Source organism: Furipterus horrens, unplaced genomic scaffold (assembly GCF_987537825.1).
Source record: "Furipterus horrens unplaced genomic scaffold, mFurHor1.1.pri manual_scaffold_7, whole genome shotgun sequence".
Lineage (NCBI taxonomy): Eukaryota > Metazoa > Chordata > Mammalia > Chiroptera > Furipteridae > Furipterus > Furipterus horrens.
The window spans coordinates 88804467-88828233 of NW_028327177.1; the positions used below are offsets into that span (position 1 = coordinate 88804467).

A 23767-nucleotide genomic window follows, 5' to 3' on the forward strand; every position below is an offset into this window, starting at 1 on the left:
TTCGTTTCTGTTGGAACCTCAGTTCTCAGGAAGGGTGGAATTCTCTCAAGCGGAGCTGAGTGTTCGCCACCCTTATGGAATGAAAGTCTTAGAACATAGAAAAAAACTTATATTTCCAAATGAAAGTTTTTCCTTCTAAAGCTACCTTTTAAACTACCTTTGTAGACTGCTTTACTTTTCTTCCAGCAAAGTAAATTTTAGTTTCTATGAAGGGATAGAATTTGTCAATATTTATTTCAATGTTAAGTAGTTTGTGATGTTCTGAATTTCAATGTCCTGTCACTTGAATGGATTTGAAAACCAGTGAGTTAGATGGTTTCTAAAACCCACCCTAAGAAGAAAGTATTAAGATAGTTATATCAAACCTTCACTGAATGCTCTCACATGGGAGCAAGAGACATTCAGTTTGCATGAGCGAAGTTTTCTGCAGTTCAAACCTAATGGTGATATGGGACAGAATTAAATGAAATGGGAGATGTGAATCTGTTGGTTCCTGAGTTGGTAGCACTTCTCACATGACTTCCAACAGAGTAAGCACCTTGCCATACTGAATGCCAGTCAGTTGTTTAAAGGTATGCATTTCTCATACAACCCAGCCCCTAAAGACCAGCCCAACGCTTCTTCTGGTGCTTGACCAAAGATGGCCAACGTATTCTATGTGCATCTCCCAGAAAAGTTCTTAGTAGCAAGACTGAAACAAGCTTTGTGTGTCACTCTCCATTCTGTTATTCCTTTTTAGAAAATCACCATGTGCTCCGTGTTTTCAGATTCCTAAGACAGGCCTGATGGGCAGTTAGGAGGGTCGCGTGTGAGCTCCTCTCCGGTAGCTGATCAAACCAGCATGCACTGTGGCTCGCAACTCCTTGGTCTCGGGCTACCCTCCATGCGCCATGGTCCAGGCCCATCGTGTATGCCTGAAGGACTTGAGGGAGGAGTGTGTCTATGGATCAGTCTGGCTTCTACAAGGTCCATGGACACTTCATGCTTACAGTCATGAGTATTTTTCTAAAAGTAACTTTTCATTCTTTCAGATAAGGGAGGTATTGTGAAGAGATACTTTTTCAAAAATCAAAAATTCTGCACTTGAGAAAGCACAGCACATGTCAGAGAATATCCTCCTAGTCTGGATGCAGTAAATATCGACCCAAATCAGTAGAGCCATCAACATCAATTCCCTGAGCTCCGTGCTGAGACACGCTGCCAGCACATGATGGGCCCTCTTGACTAATGACACACACCCACACACACCCTGCAGCTGCTGACAGTGCTTTCTAACTATTGGTAAAACTCAGGTTACAGGGGCTTACTATTCAAACAAAATGCAGCAAACTACAAGGACAAGCAGGGAATCTCTAGAGCCACCTGCCTGCTAAAGTCCTTCCAGGAATCTGACACACCCTAAAGGCAGAAGCCCTGCTCTGACCCAACTTCTGCACAAGGAGTTTCCCCTCCGTGCCCTTGTGTTCCAGGTAAATGCTCGGATAACCTCTGTTATGTCCTAACAATTTTCTTCCTTCCATCCCTTTCGGCCCCTCCGACAAGTATCTGGGAATAATTCAGGTGACTGATACCTTTCAAAAGCAAAGTGCTGATCTTGAGCCCAGAAAGATCAAATAGTGTAAATGTTTGGAATTCCACTTGGCACTGCTGTACATCAAAAAGGCTTCCCCAAAGGGGGCATCCAGTCCTGTGTACAGGAGGTAGGTGTCCGAGGGGTACAGAACTGAGGGTCAAAATGTTCAACCCTTCTGACGAGCTCAAGATGTCACACTGTTCTCACCCAGTCCTGGCTTACAGCACTGTCCTAAATGTCACTGTGACTGCAGGGGTACGGGCGAGAACAGGATCACAGCAGTTTCCAGACTCCTATGAAAACTATGATTACAAAATAACCAAATATTGATATAAGGATTAGAATCCAAGTCACTGTCTTCAAATTAAGCACAATGGATTTATAATCACATCAGGGTGACAAGCAGCTTTTTAGTAGTGTGCAGCTCAAAATGCTAATTGCAGACTCGGACAGGGCCATTGGCTGAGCTGCTGCTGAATGTTAATTAAGCAATCGTAACTGATTTATATCCTGCCCTCATTTAAATGTACAGCAGCACGCCTGCTAACAATCCCATTTATTCTCATGCTGTCGAGTACAGAAATCACATTAATATTTACTTTTGTAAATGGATCTGTTGTACTAAACCATGTATGAATTACAGCCACTTATACATAGAAGCTGAAAATGTTTACATGCCTTCAAGGAAGATGATTGAGAGCTGCGTTAAAAAGACATGGACCGGTTTATTAGGACTGTTTCAAGAAACTGAAGTGACAAAGACAACAATTTAGGGAAAAGGCTAGGTGTGCTGTTGGGCTGTTCCTCAAGGACAAGTATCTGTTCAAAATAACTCAGGGTTCCGCCTGGAAAGGAGCCCATTTAAGTCACGAGTTGAGATTTTTCACGTGCAGCTGTTACTTGCTGTTAAGTTTCCTTTACTGTTGGTTACATGCCTCGGTTTGTAGAGCTCAGATTATACTCATAGTATCTTTTTAAGGAAGGGATCCTTTGCAGAGAAAAATTCATAACTGCTCTGCTCATCTGCACATTGCCCAAACCATAAAAGGGACATGTGACCTGACAAATACTAATGTGCTTTTGGGGATAATCAAGTGGCATGCTTCACATGAGGGCTGCACTGGAAATCCCGGGACATCTGGTTGTCATACCTTGGACACACGGGGCTCGTCAGATGTGAGGAGATGCAGGGGGAAGGGAAGAGAAAGCGAACCAAATCAGGTTGGAGATGGATGGGGTGTGAGAGAAGATACAGATACCAGATGAGGAGAAAAAATTTCAAAATATTTTGGATCTCCCATGGGTAAGAGAGATGTCCCATTCAACTCTCACTAAACCCAGAAGTAACTACAAGTTGACTTCTACAGCAAGAATTTCAATGGAGGATACAAACTGCCTGCAATTAACTTCTTAGGAAAGTGGAAGAAAATTAACAAATTATGCACACATAAATGATCTCAAGGCAATATACCTTCTTGCTAAGCATTAGGCTTGCCAAAAAACCTTTTCAGGCACCCAGGAATAACTGAAGTACTTAGGTCATACTTTCCAGGAGATAAAAGAGCAAAGGTCATTCCGTTAACCACATTTTGATCAGACCAAGAACAGGAAAAGGGACATTTTTATGAGACAGCTGGCTTAGTGAGCTCTGCACCGCACATCCCAGTGCTCCCGGCTGTGACCCAGAAAAGAAGGCTTGAAGGCGGGGCTTTGAGGGGTTGTCTCACACTTAGTTAGGACCCTGTAATGTTCTGAATTTCTGACGTGAGGCTTGAGGGCACAGATACAACCCCTACTTATTGGGGAGGTAAATGCGGATATGATGGTCCCACTCATTTCAGGCAGGCGGTAGGCGATGGAAATTCATATTTTATGTACTGCACATATGATTCAGTATCTATATCTTAAAATCATCTGGTAAAAATACCGTTTGGCAACTACTTATTTCATTAACATACTGACTGAAATAAGCCAGTCAGACTTTTGCATTGAGTGTTATTTTAAGGAGATATTACATGCCTCCTCACTGAACAGCCCCAGATTGTAGTACTTTTTAAATTCTTGGGGCCATCTGCGAAAAAAAAAAAAAAGTTGATTCAGACATACTATCAACCAGGTTATATTCCAAATGACTTAAAAATTTAATATTAAAATTTTAAACCATAAAAGTATTAAAAGAAAAAGCAAGCTCAGAATGGAGAAAGACTTTCTAATGATAATTCAGAATCCAGAAACCAGAAAAGAAATCTATGGATAAATTTAACTATAAAATAAGCAGGATAAACATAGCTAAAAGGCAAACAACAGATTAGGAAAAAAGTTTTGCAACCCATATTGCTGACAAGAGATATCTCTATTGATTAGAAAAAGACCGACAATGCAAAAGAAGAATGAACAAAAGACAAACATTTTACAGCAGAAGAAATACAAATGACACAAACACAGGAGATGCTCTACCTCACTTATCATTAAGAGCAAACACATTAAAAACTACACTAAGACACCTTTTTTTTTTTCCCACCTATGAGGTTAGCAAAAACTCCGAAGTCTGACAACACACTGTGCTGGAGAAGCTGTGGCGAAATAGGCTCCTGCACTGCTGACAGAGCCCACCTTGGTATCCCACCTGGAAGGGCAATGTGGCAGCAAGCATCAAAATTAAAATGCATGTAGCTCATGATGCCACCAATTTCTTGAGTTTATCCTACAGATAGACATATGAGTACTACATGAAAATGACACAGTTATTCAGCAGGGTATTGTTTGAGTAACAAAAGACTGTGAACAACTGAAATGACAGCCACAGGGGACTGGTTAAGTAAATCACAACACATCTATATGGAGGAATACCATGCTCTTGTAGAAATGAATGCAGAAACTACAAATGCAAAGAGGAAAATTGCATTACATGAAAAAAGGTTTGTGACGGTGCATGCAGGATTGTACTGTGTAAAAGAATATAAAGTATACAGATTTTTACAGGGTGGGGCAAAAGTAGCTTTATAGTTGTTCACAGGAAAAGTACAATAATTAAGAAATTATAATACAAGAATAACCTTTCACGTACTCATAACTGTAAACTTACTTTTGCCCCACCCTCCATTTGCATATACAAGTGGGGGACCCAAAAACCCTGGAAAGGGCAGGCCCCTTGTAGTACAGGCTTCCTCTGCTACATGAGTGTTAGAAGAACCCATCTGTATCAGTGTACCAGCTGGCGTTGTTGTGAGAGGCTGGATTCATAGTGATTTTTTTTGAAGACTCTTTCAAGGTGTTTGCCCATTTCATGATAGGTGATTTACTAGGGCACCTGCCCAAACCATACTAAGTGTTCAGCAGTTTTGACCAAAAATGTCATGACCTGCCACCCTGTACCCCACCCTCAATATTCACCCAATCTCACCCTGAGCAACTTTTAAAAAATTTCCCCTGATGAAAAAAGTCCTTAAAGGAAAATGTTTTGCCAGTGTGGAAGGAGTAAAACAAAAAACAGCAGAAGCACTAAAAGGCATAAAAATCGATGAGTTCAAAAACTTTTGAGCAGTGGAAAAACCTTCTCCATAGGTGTATTGCATCAAATGGAGAGTACTTTAAAGTAAGTGAAGTTTAAACATGTAAGAATAAGCACAGAATTTTTAATAAATAAATTCCATTTTGGGGGGTTTCCCTTTGTACTCACATTGCAGCTGGAAAAGCAGACAACAAATTAGTAGAGGTCTCTTATCTGTGAGGAGGTAGGGAGCAGGGTGGGTGGGTGATGGGATGCAGATTTAGGGATATATGAGATGTCTGTTCAGAAAGTATCCAGCCATGTAACATGAAAAACAGCAACATTTATTGAAGAAGACACAAGATACAAGAAACACTGTACATAAGGCAATGACACCTTAGTCCCCTTTCAAAGTAGACACCTTGGAACCTCATACGGTTCTTCCAATTGCCATTAACTGCCCCATTCTATTTTCCTGAATCTCATCAACAGTCTGAAATCTCTTCCCTTTCAAAGGTGATTTTAATTTTGGAAAAAGCCGTAAGTTGCAGGGCACCAAATCTGAGTCACCTGGGTGATTTGATGTTTTGCCAAAAACCTCTGCACGAGATGTGATGCATGAGCAGGCGTGTTGTTGTGATGAAGCTGCAAGTCACCACTTGCCCATAGCTGCGGCCTTCCGAATCATCCAAATAGTTTCCACAGAGGAATGTTCAAGCTCAATGGAAATTTGATGCAGACTCATTGCTCTGCTTGCTCAGTTATTTTTAATGTGATGGACACACAAAACACATGTTCACCCACTGACTAGTACAATGAAGTCATCATTGTTCACACAAGCGCATTCCAGTTCACTCTCCTTGGCTGCCAGGTTACACTGATGTTGTGCAAACTGTTCTCCTTATGTTAAGAATGGCTGCACTTTCACCGGACAGACTATATATATATATTTAAACTTTTTGGTTTTAGAGGTGTATCAAGTGCTCCCAGTCAAAACTTAAATTAACAACTTTTTGAAAACACTTGGATGGGATTTTCTTATTTTTACTTTTCAGCCTCTGGGGGGATCATCAGCTCTCACTTCTTGCAACCCCCGTCCTCCCGTCTGCCCTCCTGCAGTGGCAGAGGGTTAAGGCAAGTGAAGTTAGAGAAAAGGTGCAGATGGATACCGCCCTTAGGTAAATGTATATGGATTTTGCAATAGCTATTTTAAAGGTCTGCAGGGTTGCCATTCAGGCAGTTTTGGCGGCTTTTCTCCTGATTCCTTGCCACATTTTGGATGGAGACACAGACGTGGAGAGGAAAGGAGAGTGGACAGAAAGAATGCCTCCCCTCCTGTACCCCAGTCTCCTTCAGCGCCTAGAGGAGGAGCAAAGGGCTGCCTGTCCTCCTGAAGGCTTTTCACAGAACAGTGGAGGATGGAACTGGGTCAAGAGGCTACTGCAGAAGATCATGGGATGCAGCAGGGGGGAGGCGAGAGGGAAGCTGGCTGGCGAGCTTCAGTGCACAGAACCCTCAGGAGGAATAAGGGCAGTAAGCTGTGCAGAATACAGCAGGGGAGCCAGCACAGGGAAGAGCAGAGGCTTGGAGGGCAGGATCGCTTCGTGCTGGAGTGGTTATCACAGCACGCTGCACAGTGAGGAGAAGGGCACTGCTCAGGATGCAAGCCACCAAGGTGGAAGTCCCAACTCCTCCACCTGAGTGGGGTGGCCTACCCAAGGAACAGCTCAGAGCCTCAGCTTCTTCATCTTCTCGGTGGGGTAATCTACCTCACATGCAAAGCGTTTTACAAATACAGCCTCACTTAATCTTCACCACAACCCCATGAGAAGGAACAATCAATTTTCTAGATGAGGAAATTGAAGCTCAAGGGGCTTCAGTAAGTTGCTCAAGGTTACAGAGCCAGGAAGAACTGCAGTGAGATCCCACATCTCCTGGAGCTGAAGTTTGTCTTTCTTAGCTACTACATTTAAAAAGTGAGGTAAAATACACAATTCACAATCAGGTGGATTTTACAATATAAATACTTATATTTCCCAAGATGTTTCTCAACTCCTAGACATACATCAAACTCAATGTGCTTCCCCTAAGCCTCTGGCACTCAAGCAGGAAAGGTAACGGAGGGAGAGAGCATTGTGTAACAAAATACAGCCTCTGAAGACCAAAAATACACCTATAACAAGTGCATTCCTGAATCTGGGCCAAGCATGTAAATTAGAGTTAATACAGTCCATGGCTAAGGCATCATTTCTGGAGAGGACTTAGAGAGTGGCTGTGCATTTACCTTTGTACTGTGCGTGAGGTGATGCAGGCTTTTTTGAGTTACAGTCAAAAACTCATTATATTTGTAACGGACTAAGCAAGAAAGTTAGGTACTGATGTGATGTCCAAGGTTCTCTCTTTTAAGATTAGATCTTTGACTATGAAGCTATTTCAGCCGGGTTTCTATTTCAGTTTTCTCCTTTGGAGCTTTGAAAATGGATTAGAAATTGAAGATTTCAATAAAAGAGATCATAGAAAGAACAGTTGTATTACCAGTGTCTGCAGCTACAGCCTTTCCCTGCAAAGCCAAAACTGCACTATACAGCGTAAAAGAAGACAGACCAGAGAGTTTCTCATTAATCTTCCATAATTCTTTACTATACTGTCTCAGATCTCACAGGTAGACCTGATTATAGTGGATGGAGAGTGAAAATTGCACCAAAAATATGATTTACCTATAGATTTTATATGGAGACAAATCATTCCATGTAGAGATTCTAAATTTTACGAATTGGTTCACTGAAAGTAATAAGGGACTGCTCACAATATTGATTACTGCATTATTTTAATTGGCAAACAGTAAGTGAGGTTTGCCTAGATAAGTCCTATAGAATATCATCAAGAGGCTCATGTGTGGTGACTAAGATTACATAATTATGACTTCTAAAAGGTTTATTACAAATTCTCCAGGACAATCACTTTTCCAAATATTCAAGCTATCTAAAACAGGTGCCTTTATTTTATTTTTTAAAGCTCATCGTTCTTATGGGAAAATACATGATATATCCCCATTTCCTCACTCTGCTCTCCCTTCCCACCCTTCTTATTTATAAATTCAGGTTTCTGAAAGATATTTTTCCACTTGTATAGCCAAATGCATGCATAATCTATTTGTTAAACTTTCAAATATGCAAACATCTGAAATTTTGGAAAGAAAATGGATGCAACAGACATACAGACACACAAACAAAGAACACCCCCAGTACGTACCATTCTAGAAACAAAAAAACGCCCCTACAATGGCAAAATAAAGCAAAGCAAGCACAAGCAGGACATACTTTAATTGGTGCCAGCCACCCGCGAGCTGCACGGTATTTGCCAGTCTTACTTTTGGGAGCTGGGTGGGTTAGAAACAGGTGGGTTTCAGCACGTGCTGTCTGGCGGACTCTCAGCCCCAGGGCAACAGAACAAAAATCCAGCAAGCCAGTCCCAGCAGAGACGCCCCCCTGAAGCTTGACCGCCCCTCACCTGCTCCCCTTCTCTCCTCTCTCCCCAGAAGAAGGCACTTCACGGAAACGTCTGGGAAAGCCCTTCGACTTTATTTTGTTACACCCTCTAAATGAACGAAAAAAAAGAGAGAGAGAACAGGTGTAGAACACAGTACTTTCAATTGGCCACCAAGAGTTCCACACAAACACCCTCCCTCCCATCTAATACAGGCATCCCCTTTGTCAAGCCTCCTTTGGGACATTTTCAAAAGAAAGCTTATACACAAGGGTGTCTGGTTTTATTAAGGTTTTTTATTTTTTTTATTTTTAATGCTGAGGTAAGAAACACAAAATGGAAACTTTGCCCTTAAAAAGCTGTTTTTATACATTAGAAACCTGTATCACCCAGAGTTAACAGAAGGTTAGACTACCACAAACCCAATAATGACCCTTCCCATTCAAACACCTATCTTTCCACCTTTCACATGCTGTCCTGGCAAACAGGATGGCTTAAAATACCAATGGAATAAACAGAACTTAGCAGGCATCTTGTGGGTACCATTTGAACCTTCTCTCTGCCACACATTTCTCGGAATTTGGTTTCTTTTCCCCATGCCTTACTCTCACTGCTGGACAAACACTGCCCTGATTCACAACACAGACTGTGGAAGATGCAGGAGAAGCACTCAGAGAAGGCAGAGTAAGCAGCTGTCACGTTATTACTATTCACTAGGTATATGTAGTTCCCCTTAAAACTTAGCTGTAGCAGCTGAGATGTGGTTCTGGCATGCAGGAGAGGCCCCTTGTCGCAAGCACAGTGGAAAGCATTTATTTAATTCTATTTGATCCCCTAACCACCTGGGCTCTAGGGTTTCACACTGACACGCTTCCTATTATTTCCAAACTCTGTTAATAGAAGAGCAAAGACAACCTGGGATATGCAAAGGTTCTCTTTTGGGGCAGATCTTACGATTCCCTTGCAGAACTCTGAATTCAGGTGTGGAATTCCAAAGATCATTGGTTAATTTCTGGTCAGCATGGTGGCCTTTTGCTTCTAAGAATGAACATCCTCTAATTCTCAAGTGTTATGTGTTTTTCTCCCTTAATAGAAGCTTTCATTTATTTTGATCATGATCAGGCTGTGTATTTAGGGTAAAAGTGCTTGACACAGGAAACAACATTGGGAAAAATCACAACTTGGGAATATGATGGATAAGGAGCGGGTGGGGGGAGGGGAGAAGAATGCTGTAACTCAGAACTTCTTGTCTCCCTCTATTGAGCATAGTCTGGAACTACAACTGTCCCCAAAACACCAGGAACACACTCAGTGCGGCTACAAACATTAATCTGAAAAAAATCATAAGTGTGTTGGAGTGTTTGTGCAAATTTTCATAAGAACTTGAAATTTGCAGCTTCCTAAAATATTTAGACTTCGTCTCAACCCTTAGCCCTACTCTGAATCCTGCCAGATTCACTGTTGCGGGAATTTTGGAGCAGAGCCTGCATCTCCGCAGTTTTCCCTCACACACAATCACAGGCGCTTAAAACTCCCACCCGTAAACTGGCAACACTTCGCTCAGAAGCAAATGCCAGCAAACCAGTAACTAATATCTCAAATAATCGAGGGGGCTACCTCAGCAAACTGACAGGCACAATCAGTCCTGGGAGACAGGACATTTCATTCTGAGAAATCCAAAGAAAGGTGTTGGTTTTGTGCATCGACTGAGCATATGTGCAATTTGCTTTTCCTGAAAAATGAGTTGGGTTTGAAAGCATGTCCATCTACTTCTTCATTCCCAGAATCAGCCCGTCTTTTAAGTATCACGGCTAGGTTTAAGCAGCAACCTTTAGCAGTGAATCTCTCCCTGCTTTAGTCTAATGACTATGTGTTAGCATGTTCCAAGAGCTCTGAATGGTATCTCAGGGCCAATTCGACAGCAGGGGGCCAGTTACTATAACAACTGACAATTTTCTTGAATTCTGAAAGGCCTCAGAGTAGCCACTTGGGAAACAGTTATTGAGCAAAACGTTGCCTGGGATCGGCAGCATTAGCTGCCATATGACACAGATCTCTCTGCACATGGCTGTAGGAAAAAGAGAAAGGTGCCCACCTCCAGGAACAGCTGGGGAAATCAAGGCTCCCCACCCCCATGCCTTTCAGCATCTCAGAGCAAGATGGTGTAACAGCAGTCAGCCTGAACTCGAACCCTGGCAAGCCATATCTGGACATCACGAAATGCACCTTTGCTCTCCTCACTGGCTTGACACATTGTCAGGTTTTGAAGAGTGGAACTGTAAAAATTATTCCCAAGGATTATACATTTATTGAAATACAGTCACAGAACAAAGAGGAGTTTCAGGGCCCTCATCAGTTTTAGAAGAAAAATTATGCCGGAATATTTGCGGTTCTATGAACAGTCTGTTTGCAGAAAACATAAAGGTCATCATACAAACCCACCAAAAAAGACTTGAAAGCTCAGATTTTTCTAGACTCAAGAAAAGCTGCATGTGAATTTCCCTTTTGTTTCTTATCTCCTCCCTTGCAGGACTGGCCCCGTGCCTTTGCACAGGAAGAATCCGCTGAAAAAGATTAGGATTCTACCCATAAAAGGAGACGTTACTTTGTGGAGAGGAAGGGCAGTTTGAGGGTGTTTTCCAACAACCAGCATGTGCCACTGCTGCGTGCCTCTTGGTCAGCTCTGACTCGGTTCACTCTGCCTTGAGCGTTTGTCCTTTTCACTATTCTGTAAAAAATCACAGCCAAACGTTCTCTTCCAAGAGCCTTTCTTGGCTCCATCTCTCTCCCACCTGACCCTGATGGTGGTCAGAGACTCTCGCAGAGCACAGTCTCTGATTGTCACCCCCGCACTGCGACTTGGGAGGCCAGGCAGGAGACTATGTGGAAGGCAGACAGGCAGGCTGTCAACAGAGAGATGCACTCTGTCCAGCCCGACAGTGCCACAAGGGTGTGAGAACAAGGTTGCTGGTTCTCCCACTTCACTCCCCGGAACCCAGACAGCTCCTATTTTAAGTAAAATTTTCCTATTTTAAAAATAATCTGGATTTTTGAAACAATGTCAGATAAATAAAACAGGTCTGGAGGCCTCCAGTTTTTGACCTCTATTTGGGATAACCTTTGTTAACCTGCTTGTCTTCTCCATTAACCTGCAAGCTCCTTGAGGAAAAGAATTCCATCTCCTCACCACATTTCCAGTACCTGCCACAAGCTAGATAGCTAAGAAATGTCTCTGAATGACTGAACAAAGGGAGGAATAAAGGGGTCAGCTGTCAAGGGTCTTACCAAACTCTAGGTGCAAGTACCTCCAAAACGTGCTAGCTGCGTGGTCCTGGGCAAGTCATTTCCCTTTTGGGAAGAAGGTATGATGGGGTCCCAGCTGCTGTGGTTACCTTACTGGCTGCTGTGAGGTTAAATAATGTGGTGTGTGCTTTGTACTAATTCAATCATTATGGGTTGTTGTGATTAATAATGTTTCTCCCCTATGCCAACTGTTCAGTCACCTGCATAGAGAAATCATTCCTACTGCACCTGTCTCCTTTGTTGCTTTGCTGGGGGAAGAGGAACTAACGTCTGAAATACACCAAGTCACTACCAAGTAAGCTGGAAATGTCAGCTGCCAAAGCAGATGGGTGGAGAGTACACGCCCAGCTGCAGCGGCTTTATGAGTGTCTTGTTGCTACCGTGGGAATACAGGTGGGGTCCGCGCTTCACTGGGGCTCATGTGGTCAGTAACTCCGTGAGCAAGAGAGGGATGTTACCACATGCCCATACTTGACTTTCACACACATTTGTTTGCCAGAGCCTCCATTATGCCAATACAAACCCTACACACATTTGTGGTCTGCACCCCTTTGTAGTTATTACTCTGTCTCCCACTGAACATCTGGGGGAGGAAAAAATATGCGATATCAACAAAACTCACTGGTTTTCACGAACAGCATTCTTAATGAGGAGGCACCAACACATGGTAACACTTCTGAAAGTCTAAAGATGAGAGTAAAAGAGAGACCTTTTTCTTTCTGCCTCTGAAGCTAAATTGGTAATGACTGATTTACCATATAATTTACAGATTGCTCCGTCATGTGCTGAGCAGGGACATGAATTTCTCAAGAGAGTGAAATCCTTCTAATATCAAACTTCAACAAACCTGGGTCAGTGTTATAATTCCCACTTAGAGTTTCTATTTTTTTGTTCCCGAGTCTGTGTAGTTAATTCAGCCTTATCTGAGAAGTACTGTAAAGCTGTTCTACCCTTCTGGAAAGTTCTTTCTAAGCTAGCATTATGGTCAGTAAGACGCTCAATTTGTCATCAAGTTCACTAGCATGGAACAGCTGGGACTAAGATAAAACAAACAGGTTGTATTGTTAGACTTCAAAATCTGTTCAGCTTCTAGAACACCTGAACATATATAGTTGGTCCTCTGAAGTTTTCTTCCATAAATTTTGGCAATTACAAACCACTGAATCTTTTCAACACACAAACATGCTCTATAAAAACAGGCTGTGAAAGGAAGTAAATGCCCCCCCGCGTGCCACTTCTCCTCTAGGCAAACAATGTAATGATTAAGATAGTGGGCTATGCTTGTCCAACTGGCTGGCTTCAAAGTCAGGATCCACCCAAAGATTCACGCTATGACTTGGGCCTGTCACCAAGCCTCCAACAGCTTTCTGATCTGCAACAGCTTTCTCATCTGTAAAATGGGGGTTGTAATTCCTAAGATCTGAATGCTTATTGGGTGGGAATGTAATCTGCTTAGCACATGTCTGGTATGGTAAGTATTCAATTAAAGATTCTTGGCTATGTAGGCCTTTAGATATAGAAAGCCATTTCAGGGGTGAGACCTTGCTGATCAGAGAGAAGAGCTACATTCAAAGCAATGTTCCTCAAGATTACAGGAAAAACAAAACGAAAAACCCACTCAAGTTAAGAATGTTTTCTCAATACTCACAATTTTAGGTGGACACTAATGTCTCGCTCACAGTAACTAAGCTATTCTCTGGAACAAGTTAATAAAAGTAAACAACTTGTGTGTCCTTGTCCTACCATGCTGATTGGACATTGTGCACATAGTGCTTCTCCCAGCATCTACCACAAATTGAGCAAATCAGAGGAAACCGTCCTCAAAATGCCCCCTTCATTCTGAGTGGCTGCTGCTGTATTACTCCAAGTCATTTCAGGAGCATCGGCACATCAGTGCATATAAACAGCTGGTTGTGGGTAAGGCAGGGGAGTTGAAGCTGTGGGAATGAACTTTCTGACTGTAGTCATTCTAAAAGTGTGTTTTATTACCATCTAGAGTAGTAAGGCCAAAATGACACACTGTAACTATTAAATTTATTTCTTTGCCCTCATTTCAATAGTTATTACAATATTTAAAAGGCATACACAGGGCATCATTCACAAAAGGGAGCAGCCTGTAACTGTCAGTTATTTTCATTAGCTGCCCTACAACCCTGACCATTGTCCCAAAACACTTTGCATGTATTTTTCCTAGCTTCATGGCAACTTCTGCATTGTTATGGATTTTGGTTCCTACATCTCTTCAAGACAGGCCTTTGCAAGGAGCACTTCAGAGAGAAATATAGCATCCTACTGTTACATCTCAGCTAACATTTTAAATTTCTCCCACAAATCTATGTGGCTGCCTGTAAAAGTACTGCTCAAATTGACCCTATGAACCTCTGTATATCTTCCAGTAGACAAAAAAAATCTGAGGTCTCTACCTGTAATTTTTAATTCGGCCAAATGTGAAGAGATAAGACTAATGACTGCCCTGCAGAGGTGCTCCTTTCAGAAAACATACTCAACCCAGTGACACCAAGGGGTCTAAATAGTTAAGGATGCTCTGGCAGTGATCACAAAATTCCCATGTGCTCTCCTATCTTATCTTATGCCCTTAGAGCTGTGTGAGTATCCCTGGTCAATGGGATTGAAGGACTCCACTGTGCAGTTGAGAGTGGGGTGCCTCCTTGGTTTTTCTATCCCCACTGCAGCAACTTTGAAGACACGTGCTTTAGAAAGAGTCACAGGTGGAGGAGGGCCGCACAATCCAGCGGTCCCCAACCTTTTTGGCACCAGAGACCGGTTCTGTGGAAGATAATTTTTCCACAATTTGGGGTTGGGGAGGGGAGGGAGACTGGAGACAGGAGGCAGAGCTCAGGCAGTAATGCAAGCGGCATCCATGGACCAAGAGGAGGGAGGTTGGGGGCCCCTGGCCTAATCTCATCACACTTCAAGTGGGTGAGAAATAAACTTCGAGTTGTTAGGCCACTGGGGTGTTGGGGTATGTCTAATGCCACAGCGAATGAAGCTTACTCTAACACAGCCAACTCTGGGTCCATGAAGCTGACCACTGGACCTCAAGGCTGTTTTGGGAGGGAGGTGGGGCAGGATGGTGGGTCTTATCTGTAACCTAATGACTTTGGGATGTGCCCTTCTGGAATTGCTTTTAGGACCATTGGGAGCATCACCAAAAATAATTTCATTAACTTTTTTATTTTTGGCCCAAAGTAGTTCTGCTCAGTTGGTTCACCTACATTTATACTATATTTAGCTCCAAAAAAAAATAAAAAATAACTTTGCATAACTCAGATCACTGTAGAAAGAAATACCTAAAGTTATTTCCCAGCAATGTGTAGAGCAATGGATATATGATTGGAAATTGTGTACAGCGGTACAATGTGATTACAATTAAGGAACGGCATTTATTTAGATCTGCAACTCTGATTTTTCTTTATTAAAGAACATTTTTTAGGCACACCAGGACCCAGGATTAAATTTCTATTTCCCCCTAAAGTCAATACAACACCTACCAATGCATGTCCAGCACTGGGGTAAGCATTTCCCAGAGCTCACATGAACCCAATGGTGCATTTCTTAACTCTACAGGAGTCCCTCTCTATATCGCAGTTCACTTATCGCAACCTCACTGTATCACGGGATTTTAAAAAATATTATATTTAATTATATTGCAGATTTTTCGCTATATCGCAGGATTTTGCAGTACTGTATACATATTTATATGAGTAGTATTTATGATTTTAATAATTTTTGCCTAAAAATTTTCAAAAACTATATTAAAAATATAATGATTCTAACATTAAAAGAATATTAAATTGAAGTAAAATACTGCACATTGTTTACAGTATGTATTTTTTTTGTGTACAAACACATACATTACACTGAAAATGAAATGTATGCTCGAGCTCATCTGCCTACGTGAGATTGCACATGGCACACGACTGGCTGATTGATGGAAGGCGACCAACCAGAGCATTGTCTTGTGTATCCTGGGCACTGACTGGCTCAGTAACCGTAGCATCAGTCTGTCTGCTACCCCACACTGTGCGCATACATTCAGCATCTCATCTTGTCCACTTCACTCCTACCTCCAATCGCTGTGCATAGTTTTGCTCTGCAGTGTTGTGTTTTGTGAAATTTTCCTTAGACTGAATTTATTGCAAGCTCCATGATATCACCCAAATGTTCAGCATCTTCTAAGGATCCTGGCAGTGAACCCAAGCGCCAAAGGAAGATGTTTACCATAAAAGAGAAGGTGGAACTTCTCAACATGTTAAAGAAAAGGAGAAGCTATATTATGTCTGTTGGCTGCCATTACGGAATCAACGAGTCTACGGTTCACTATATAAAGAAGGACGAGAAGAATATCCGGTCTATGGCATAAGTGACTTTCAGCAAAACAGCAAAGAGGGTGGTTACTTCCCTCAACGAGATCATTGTGAAGATGGAGTCTGCATTAGCTGTGTGGATAAACGATTGCAGAAAAAAGAATATCTCCCTGGGTACAAACACCATCTTGACGAAGACCAAGTAACTGTATGATCGTTTAGCAGCAAAAAGGGATGATCATGACGGTGGTGAGAATGAAGAAGAGGACGACGACGATGGCGCTGAAGCAGGACCTTCGAGTGCTTCTCCAACCAGACCAACCCCATTCAGTACCAGCAAGGACTGGTTTGACAAATTTCAGAAATGCTTTGGATTCAAGAGTGTTTCTCTGCACAGAGAGGCTGCCTCTGCAGATAAAGCTGCAGCTGAGGACTACATGAACAACACATTCAAAGACATCAGGAAGGAGGCTATAAGTCTGAACAAGTTTTCAACATGGATGAAACAGGCTTATTCTGGAAACAGATGCCGTCTCACACTTTCATTGTGAAGGAAGAAGCAAAAGCCCCTGGTTTCAAGGCCCCAAAAGATAGGGTAACTTTGATCATGTGTGGGAATGCTACGGGCTTTATGATAAAGCCAGGGCTTATTTATAAGTCCAAGAACCCAAGGGCCCTAAAAAAACAAAAATAAGAATGTGTTGCCTGTGTACTGGATGCACAACCCTAAGGCTTGGATCATGAGACTCCTCACAACTGACTGGTTTCATCAATGTTTTATCCCGGAGGTTAAGGTTTACCTGGCAGAGAAAGGCCTTGATTTCAAAGTACTTCTGATAATGGGCAATGCTGGAGGCCACTCTGTCGATCTGACGTATGATGGCGTCCAGATAGACTTCCTTCCGCTGAACACCACATCGCTCATTCAGCCAATGGATCAAGGCGTTATTTGCGCTTTTAAGTTGCTCTACACCCGAAACGCCCTGCAAAACCTCATTGAAGCTGTGGACTCAGATGAAGACTTCTCGCTAAAGGCATGCTGGCGTGAGTACATAGTTGTATTGTGTCTCCAAAATATTCAAAAGGCCATAAAGGAGATGAAGAGTGAGACTTTGAATGCCAGCTGGAAAAAACTGTGGCCAGAAGTGGTCCATAATTACAAGGGATTCTCTCCTGATGAAATCCATCTGTCTGCGGTGGGTAAGGCCGTGAAGCTGGCAAAAATACTGGGAGGAGAGGGCTTCAGTGACATGACTACCAAAGACGTGAATACCCTGATCAATACGCACTCTCAACCATTGATGGACGAAGACCTGGAGAAGCTGACTAAGTCAGCAAGTGAAGAAGAGGATGAGGAACAAGACGAACAATAGGCTGAAGAAGAGAAGGAGGTTGGCCTAACACTTGATCGTCTTGAAACCATGGTCAGAATGGCCAAAGAACTTCAATGAGTAGCTGAAGAATGGGACCCCCATATGGTTTGTTCATTGCAGTTTGCAAATTCAATTGACAGTACCCTGTCAGTTTACAAAAACATTCTCAATCAGAAGAAGAGCAGCGCCAGCAACTCCCCATAACTATGTTCATCACTCGAACAAAGAGGTCGGTTACGTCTATGCCTTTAGCAGAAGTAGAAGTTATGGACGAGGCCGAAGATACTACTGCACCATCTGAAGAAGTGCCTGATGAAGTGGTGCCTTTAGAAGAGCTGTAATACTCTTCTTTGCTGTGCAGTACATTCATCTCATCTTCATCACCTTCATCGTCATCAGTACTGTACAGCTAATTCATCATCTTCAGCATTCAAGCTGTAGTATGCTTTACTGATGAGTACCCATATAAAATTTTATAGTACTGTATACATATGTTGTTAAAGTTACGTAGGTTTAGGAGTGTAGAATATGTTTAAGAACATAAGTAGTGTTTATAAAAGTGTGAAAAAGGCTAATAAGGGAGTGGAAAAGGTTAATTAGGGACTGGGAACAGTTTATAAGTGTGTGGGAAGGCTTTATAAAGCCTTAAAATATATATAAATACTAAAATAAATATAAGGTTCCTACTTTGAGGATTTTCACCTATCGCAGCGGGGTCTAGAACGTAATACCTGCGATAAGTGAGGGAATATTGTATTCTGCAGGTGAGAAAGCTGAAGGTGATGGAGTATTCTTGTCTAAGCTAGGGTTGGCTTAACCTGGTTTTTTCACTGGCACCTCTTCCAAGGGGTTTTTATAGTCATTTTTTTTCCTAATTGCTACCTCCTACTGAAATTTTAATACCAGTAACATACTATACATCTGTGTATCGCTGTGTTTTATATACAAAAAGAGTAAGGATTTTCACCTTCCAAGAACCTATTTTACTCTCTGGGGGTGAATGCAATCCTGTTAATACCTGTTCTAAGGTGACACAGGTAGTAAGAGAGTGGGGAGCTGGGTTCCAAATGCATGCTGTCCAACTCTGGGCCCCTGTGCCTCCTTCTCTCCCTTCCCCTCTGCAGCTTTGGCTCCTTCAATGCCTTTTCGTTATCCTAAGGATATGGCACATATCCCTGCAGGTGGCATCCATGGCCTTCATGACTGGCTCTTGCTGTCCCCATATTTTGCTCCTGTGATACTGCACCAGAAGTACCTGCTTACGACAGGCCAGATTGTCCCTCTCCTGCCCCTGCCTGCATACTGCCTGAACTGACTTACGGCTTTGTGCTTCAATACCCAGTTTGGGTATTAGACCCTCCAGGAAGCTTTCCTGGGCCCCACCCCTATTCCCAGACCTGGCTGAAGCTCTATGTGCTGTCATAGCAACTTGGACTTACTTTCAAAACACTTTCCATACCCTATTATTGTTATATTTACTCCTCTGGCTCTGCCACTGAACTGCAAGGGCCTTGAGGTAAAGAACCTGGTTTCTGAGTGACCAGGCCGAGCACGGGGGTGGCAGGTGCTCCATAAGCACTGCATGAATAGTAGGAAGCTGCAGCAGGTCCAATGCCCATGCAACAGCAGAAACAGCTTTGTAATTTTTACACAGAACACTTCCAACTGCTGTCTGCACTCTCTCATCCTGCAGTCGGGACAGGACTGAAAGTGAACCCAGTTCTTTCAGTCCACAGCATGAGTCAGTCCTTGAAGACTTGAAATTAACTGGAACTTTTAGAGAAAATTTCCTTTCCCCTGGGATGGGGGTATGTAAACCCAACATGGGCCAGAGGGCCTGCCTGACATAACAGATCACATGGAGAGCAGATCCCAGGCAGAGAGTGAGGAAATGGAGACAGAACAAGAGTTCTACTGGGCTTGTTTCAGCCTCTGCATCCAGCTGGGCCTGAGGCTCCTGAACGTGTTAATTTCATGAATCACACTTCTTTCTCTTGTGCTTATGGCAGTTTGAAATATTGGGATGGCCAAGAAGTTCATTATGTTTTTTCCCGTAAAGTAAAACATAAATTTTTCATTTTCACCAATGACTTTATTGATTTGGGTATTTTGAATATGTTGGCTATCTCCTCTGCAGTATGACACTGATTGTTCTCACTTAATGTCTCAATTTGATCACTACCAACTTCAACTGGTCTACCCAACTGTGGAGCATCATCCAGCAAAAAAATCTCTAGCACAGAACTTTGTAAACCACTTTTCTCATGTTTGATCATCACGGCACCTTCTCCATACACTGCACAAATCTTTTTGTGTGTGTTTCAGTTGCATTTTTAACTTTCTTGAAATAATAAAACACAATATGCCAAAAACATTTCTTATTTTCTTCCATCTTCACTATTAAAATGGCCACACAAAAATTCGCCAATCTTGACTTAAAAAAAAAAATGCATGCTGGTATGACAGCTGTCACAATGTAATCTAACAATATTGTTTCAAATGAAGTTAAAGACAACTAAGTGCTACTAGAACCATCTTACAGAAAAAACCAAACGAACTCTTTGGTCAACCAAATACACGTTCATTAATTGCAACAGAAATGGTTCTGACCAACATAGTCCCGGGATGAGAATTCTGTACACTGCTCAGCCCATAGTTGGCATTCAACAAAGGTTAGTTCCCTTTCCCTTTTCTGGTCAAAGCAAGCAGGTGAATCTTACTGTGAGACACTGGCACATGGGCCCACAATCCCCACCGCATCTCACGCAGCTAACGGCAATCACACTCAGCCTTCACAGTATGTAGGTGTGAGGCCTGTATCCTAGTGCTTAATTAGATAAGCTTTGTGTTCCAGAGTTGAGGACCCCTGGTGTTCAAAAACCAGGTCCACCACTTCCTGCAGGACCCTGGGCAAGTCACTTGACCTTCATGAGCTTCTGGTCCCTCACATTTAAAATGGGGAGAGCAGCAGTCCCTACCACACAGATCTGCTGTAAGAATCACATGAGATGGTGCCACCCAAGTGCTTGGCTCAGTGCCTGGTACTAAACAAGAACTTGGTGGACATTCAAAAGCACTAACAGCGTTGTGTACTGGAAGCCTAGTGGAGAAACAGAATTCAGAGACATTGGGTTTCATTTTCTACTATTGCAAGAACCCATGAAATTGCCCTGTCAACAGCGCTAAGTGAACACACTCAGAAACCAGGACACTAGCTGCAAAGGGTCAGAAACTGCCACCTCAGTGAGCTGGTTTCAGTCCCTGGTGCGAGGCCTGTTAACCAAGGAAACGATCCAGAAGGTTCTGATCTGCCTTGGTGCTCTACTTACGTCAGGTCTGTTCACCAGTCACCCACCCTCGCTGTGCTTCAAACAGCCAGAAGACGCACTGCCGTCCTCGCTTCAAAATTGCATTGCCAGAGGGAAGCACACACGTCTCTTCCACAGTTACCAGTTTTCTGTGTGAGCTGCTTCCTTCTTTCACATTAATGAAAAGAAAAAAAGTTGGAGAGAAAAAAGTTCCTGTCCCCTCTAGGCTGTTCTCATCCGTGCGAAGGCCGGCTCAGTTTTGCTCTCCCGGCTGTTTAGGCCTTTTCTCCTTCACACTCACTTTGTGCACTGGCATTAGGCGTTTGCTGAAAGCTCATGGGCTGAGTCTACTGGATGATGTTTAAAGCTCTGGTTATTTGAAACCACATGTACTTATGTATACATACAAAACAAAGTGTAAACAGTTGTCATTTTCTAACAAGAAAATACATCTTGAACAGAAAGATCTTAAGCTCTCTTGGGCACATTTCATAGCCCCTTCCTAAAAGCAGCTTGCAGTCAACATGCACGGCTCCTCAGCCACAGAGATCTGTTCCGGGGCATGCAGAGGAACAACGTGGGCCAATCGGAAACAATCCTGGGGTTTTTGCTAGAACTGCTTGGAATATGAACTTTTTAGTGCTTAGCCTGCTAAGCTAGGGTCACCCAGCTTGGGGCAGCTGTGGGCCTCTTTCTCCTGCATGGGAAGTCTGGGACTAAAACCACACAGCACTGAGCAGAGCCAGGAGATGTTGCTTATGCTAACCTTTCATTACTCCCACATGCTCAGTTAAACCCCTACTAGCAGCCTCCAGTTTAACAATGGGTCCCAAATACTTGTTTGCAAACCACTTTGTTCTGGGGAAGGGCATAGAGTGACTCTAGTGTTCCTAGGCTCACCCCAAAACACAATATAATTCACAATATGGGTGGTGTGTAACATTAACAGTACTATGTACGGTTACTGTTAGACACCTAGGGAAGCCTGAGATGACTCCGTCCTATTCCCTTGTTATATCCAACTGAAAGCAGACCCGAAGAGGCGTGATCAATCTGTCAGCAGCTTCTGTTGATCTTCAATCAATACCCATCACCTGCACCACTTCCCTCATTTAAGCTACCACCAGCACTTCCTTCTTAGACTAGTTTAGTGGTCTCCCAGCTGGTCTCTCCACATCTGCTCTTGCTCTGACTCAATTCTCTTTGCAACACAGCAGCTAAATCATACTACAGTCAGATCACAACATCCTTGTGTACAAAACCCTACTTAAGAGTAAAAGGCGATGCGTTTACAGTGGCCCACAAGGTTGTACGTGACCCGACTCCCCTCCACTGGTTTTCTTCCTGACACTGCTCTCCCCATATGCACAGACAGGCTCCAGCCACATGGATTCCTTGCTATTCCTAGAACATGCCAGGCACGCTCCTGCCTCAGGGCCTTTGAACATGTTGTTTTCACTGTTTGGAACTTGTCCTAGATGGAGGGCATTTGACTCCTTCCTTCAGGTCTTTGCTTAACTATCGCTTGCCAGTCAGGCCTTCCTTAACCACTTTGAACACTCATGGCTATGCCCCAGCACGCCCCTCCCTTTCCAGATTTCTTTTTCTCCATTACATGCTTAACACATTGTATTAGGTATTATATATTTTACTTACTAGCTTTATTGCCTGTGTCCTTCACTAAAATGTAAGCCGCATGAGAGCAGGGATTTTGTCTAGTTTGCTCCTTTCTATCACCAGGACCTAGAAGAGTGTCTGGCACACAGCAGGGGCTCAAAACGGACTGAATAAACAGAAAGAAAGGAGGCATGGAAATACGACATCTGATCACTAGTGATGACACTTTCTAGCTAAAGGGCGGAAGGCTACGTTCATCTGAGAGGTGCAAGCAGCCAGGCTAACCAAGTGGGCCGCCAGTCTCACTCAGCTAAAGTGGCTGAGAGGGCACCTGAGAAAACACAGAACTTCCAATAGAACCTGCCAGGAGGATTCTGGGGAGCAGCAAGAATCGGTTCAGGACAACGGTAATATGAGGATAGCTTACCGTCAGCCATTTTTATCCTACGTAAATCAAATGCCACACAATATGCTAAATATATTCCTATCACTCAATTTTCAGCAACAAACTATAAAAAAATTGAAGGTAAAAGGGGAGTTCTTACGTGGATATAACAAAGTGAGGCACAGTCTCAGTGAAACTAAGTTTAGACACTAAAGCTCAAACCAGAAGTGGGATTTGTAGCTAGCATGTAGCAGGGCTGAGATTTGAATCTGGATCTCCCTGGTTCCCAAGCATAAGCCTCTTTGACACTAAGTCCCAGAAACTTTTCATAAATGCCTTGATCTCAACAGTGGCTCTATACACTGGCTTCTTCCAAATACAAGTGGGTCTCCCAGGTGTTGACACTAGAAACGTTCCAGCTGCCTTACTTTTCAGAATGAAGGGGCCACAGGCTTCTGCTCCCCACAGCACCCACCCAGGGTAGCATGCTTCCAGCAGAGCCCGCCACACACACGTAGGTGCTGCCCGGCTTACTCACCTCCAGTAAACTAGCACAGCGATGAGAAGGATGAGGCACACGAAGGTCAAGGCTGATACCACAATCAGAGGGATGATCCACTCCATCCTCCCTGGAGAAGGGCGGCTTATCATCCCAGAGGTATTCTTTTCTGCTGCAAAGAGAAACCATGCCAGTTAGAGGGCAGAGGCCAGCAGAGACAGGAAGCCAGTGTGAGCCGAGTTCTGCTCCTGTTTGGGTGCCTACAGACACCTGGGCCCCACTCAGACTGCCCGATGACAGGGGGACAATGTGCAGCCCACGCCATTTCCTGCTGAGTCCCTACCCAAACAGGGCCTTTTCTGCAGGCTGCCTTTTGCATCGCCAGGGGATGGATTTGCAGGAAGA

The 23767-nt window shown here is 43.2% G+C and overlaps 1 protein-coding gene across 2 annotated transcripts in view; it reads right to left on the bottom strand.

Annotated features, from left to right (window-relative positions):
• PTPRG (protein tyrosine phosphatase receptor type G) overlaps nucleotides 1-23767 on the bottom strand; it is a 721348-nt gene that overhangs the window by 51559 nt on the left and 646022 nt on the right. Inside the window, exons 13-14 of one of the 2 annotated variants that reach the window (XM_090283905.1) lie at nucleotides 23402-23534; nucleotides 8574-8660 (exon numbers count right to left, since the gene is read on the bottom strand). In XM_090283905.1, coding sequence (XP_090140031.1) covers nucleotides 8574-8660; nucleotides 23402-23534 — 220 coding nt within the window. The remainder of the gene's footprint in view (nucleotides 1-8573; nucleotides 8661-23401; nucleotides 23535-23767) is intronic. The other variant, XM_090283906.1, reaches the window with a different exon arrangement.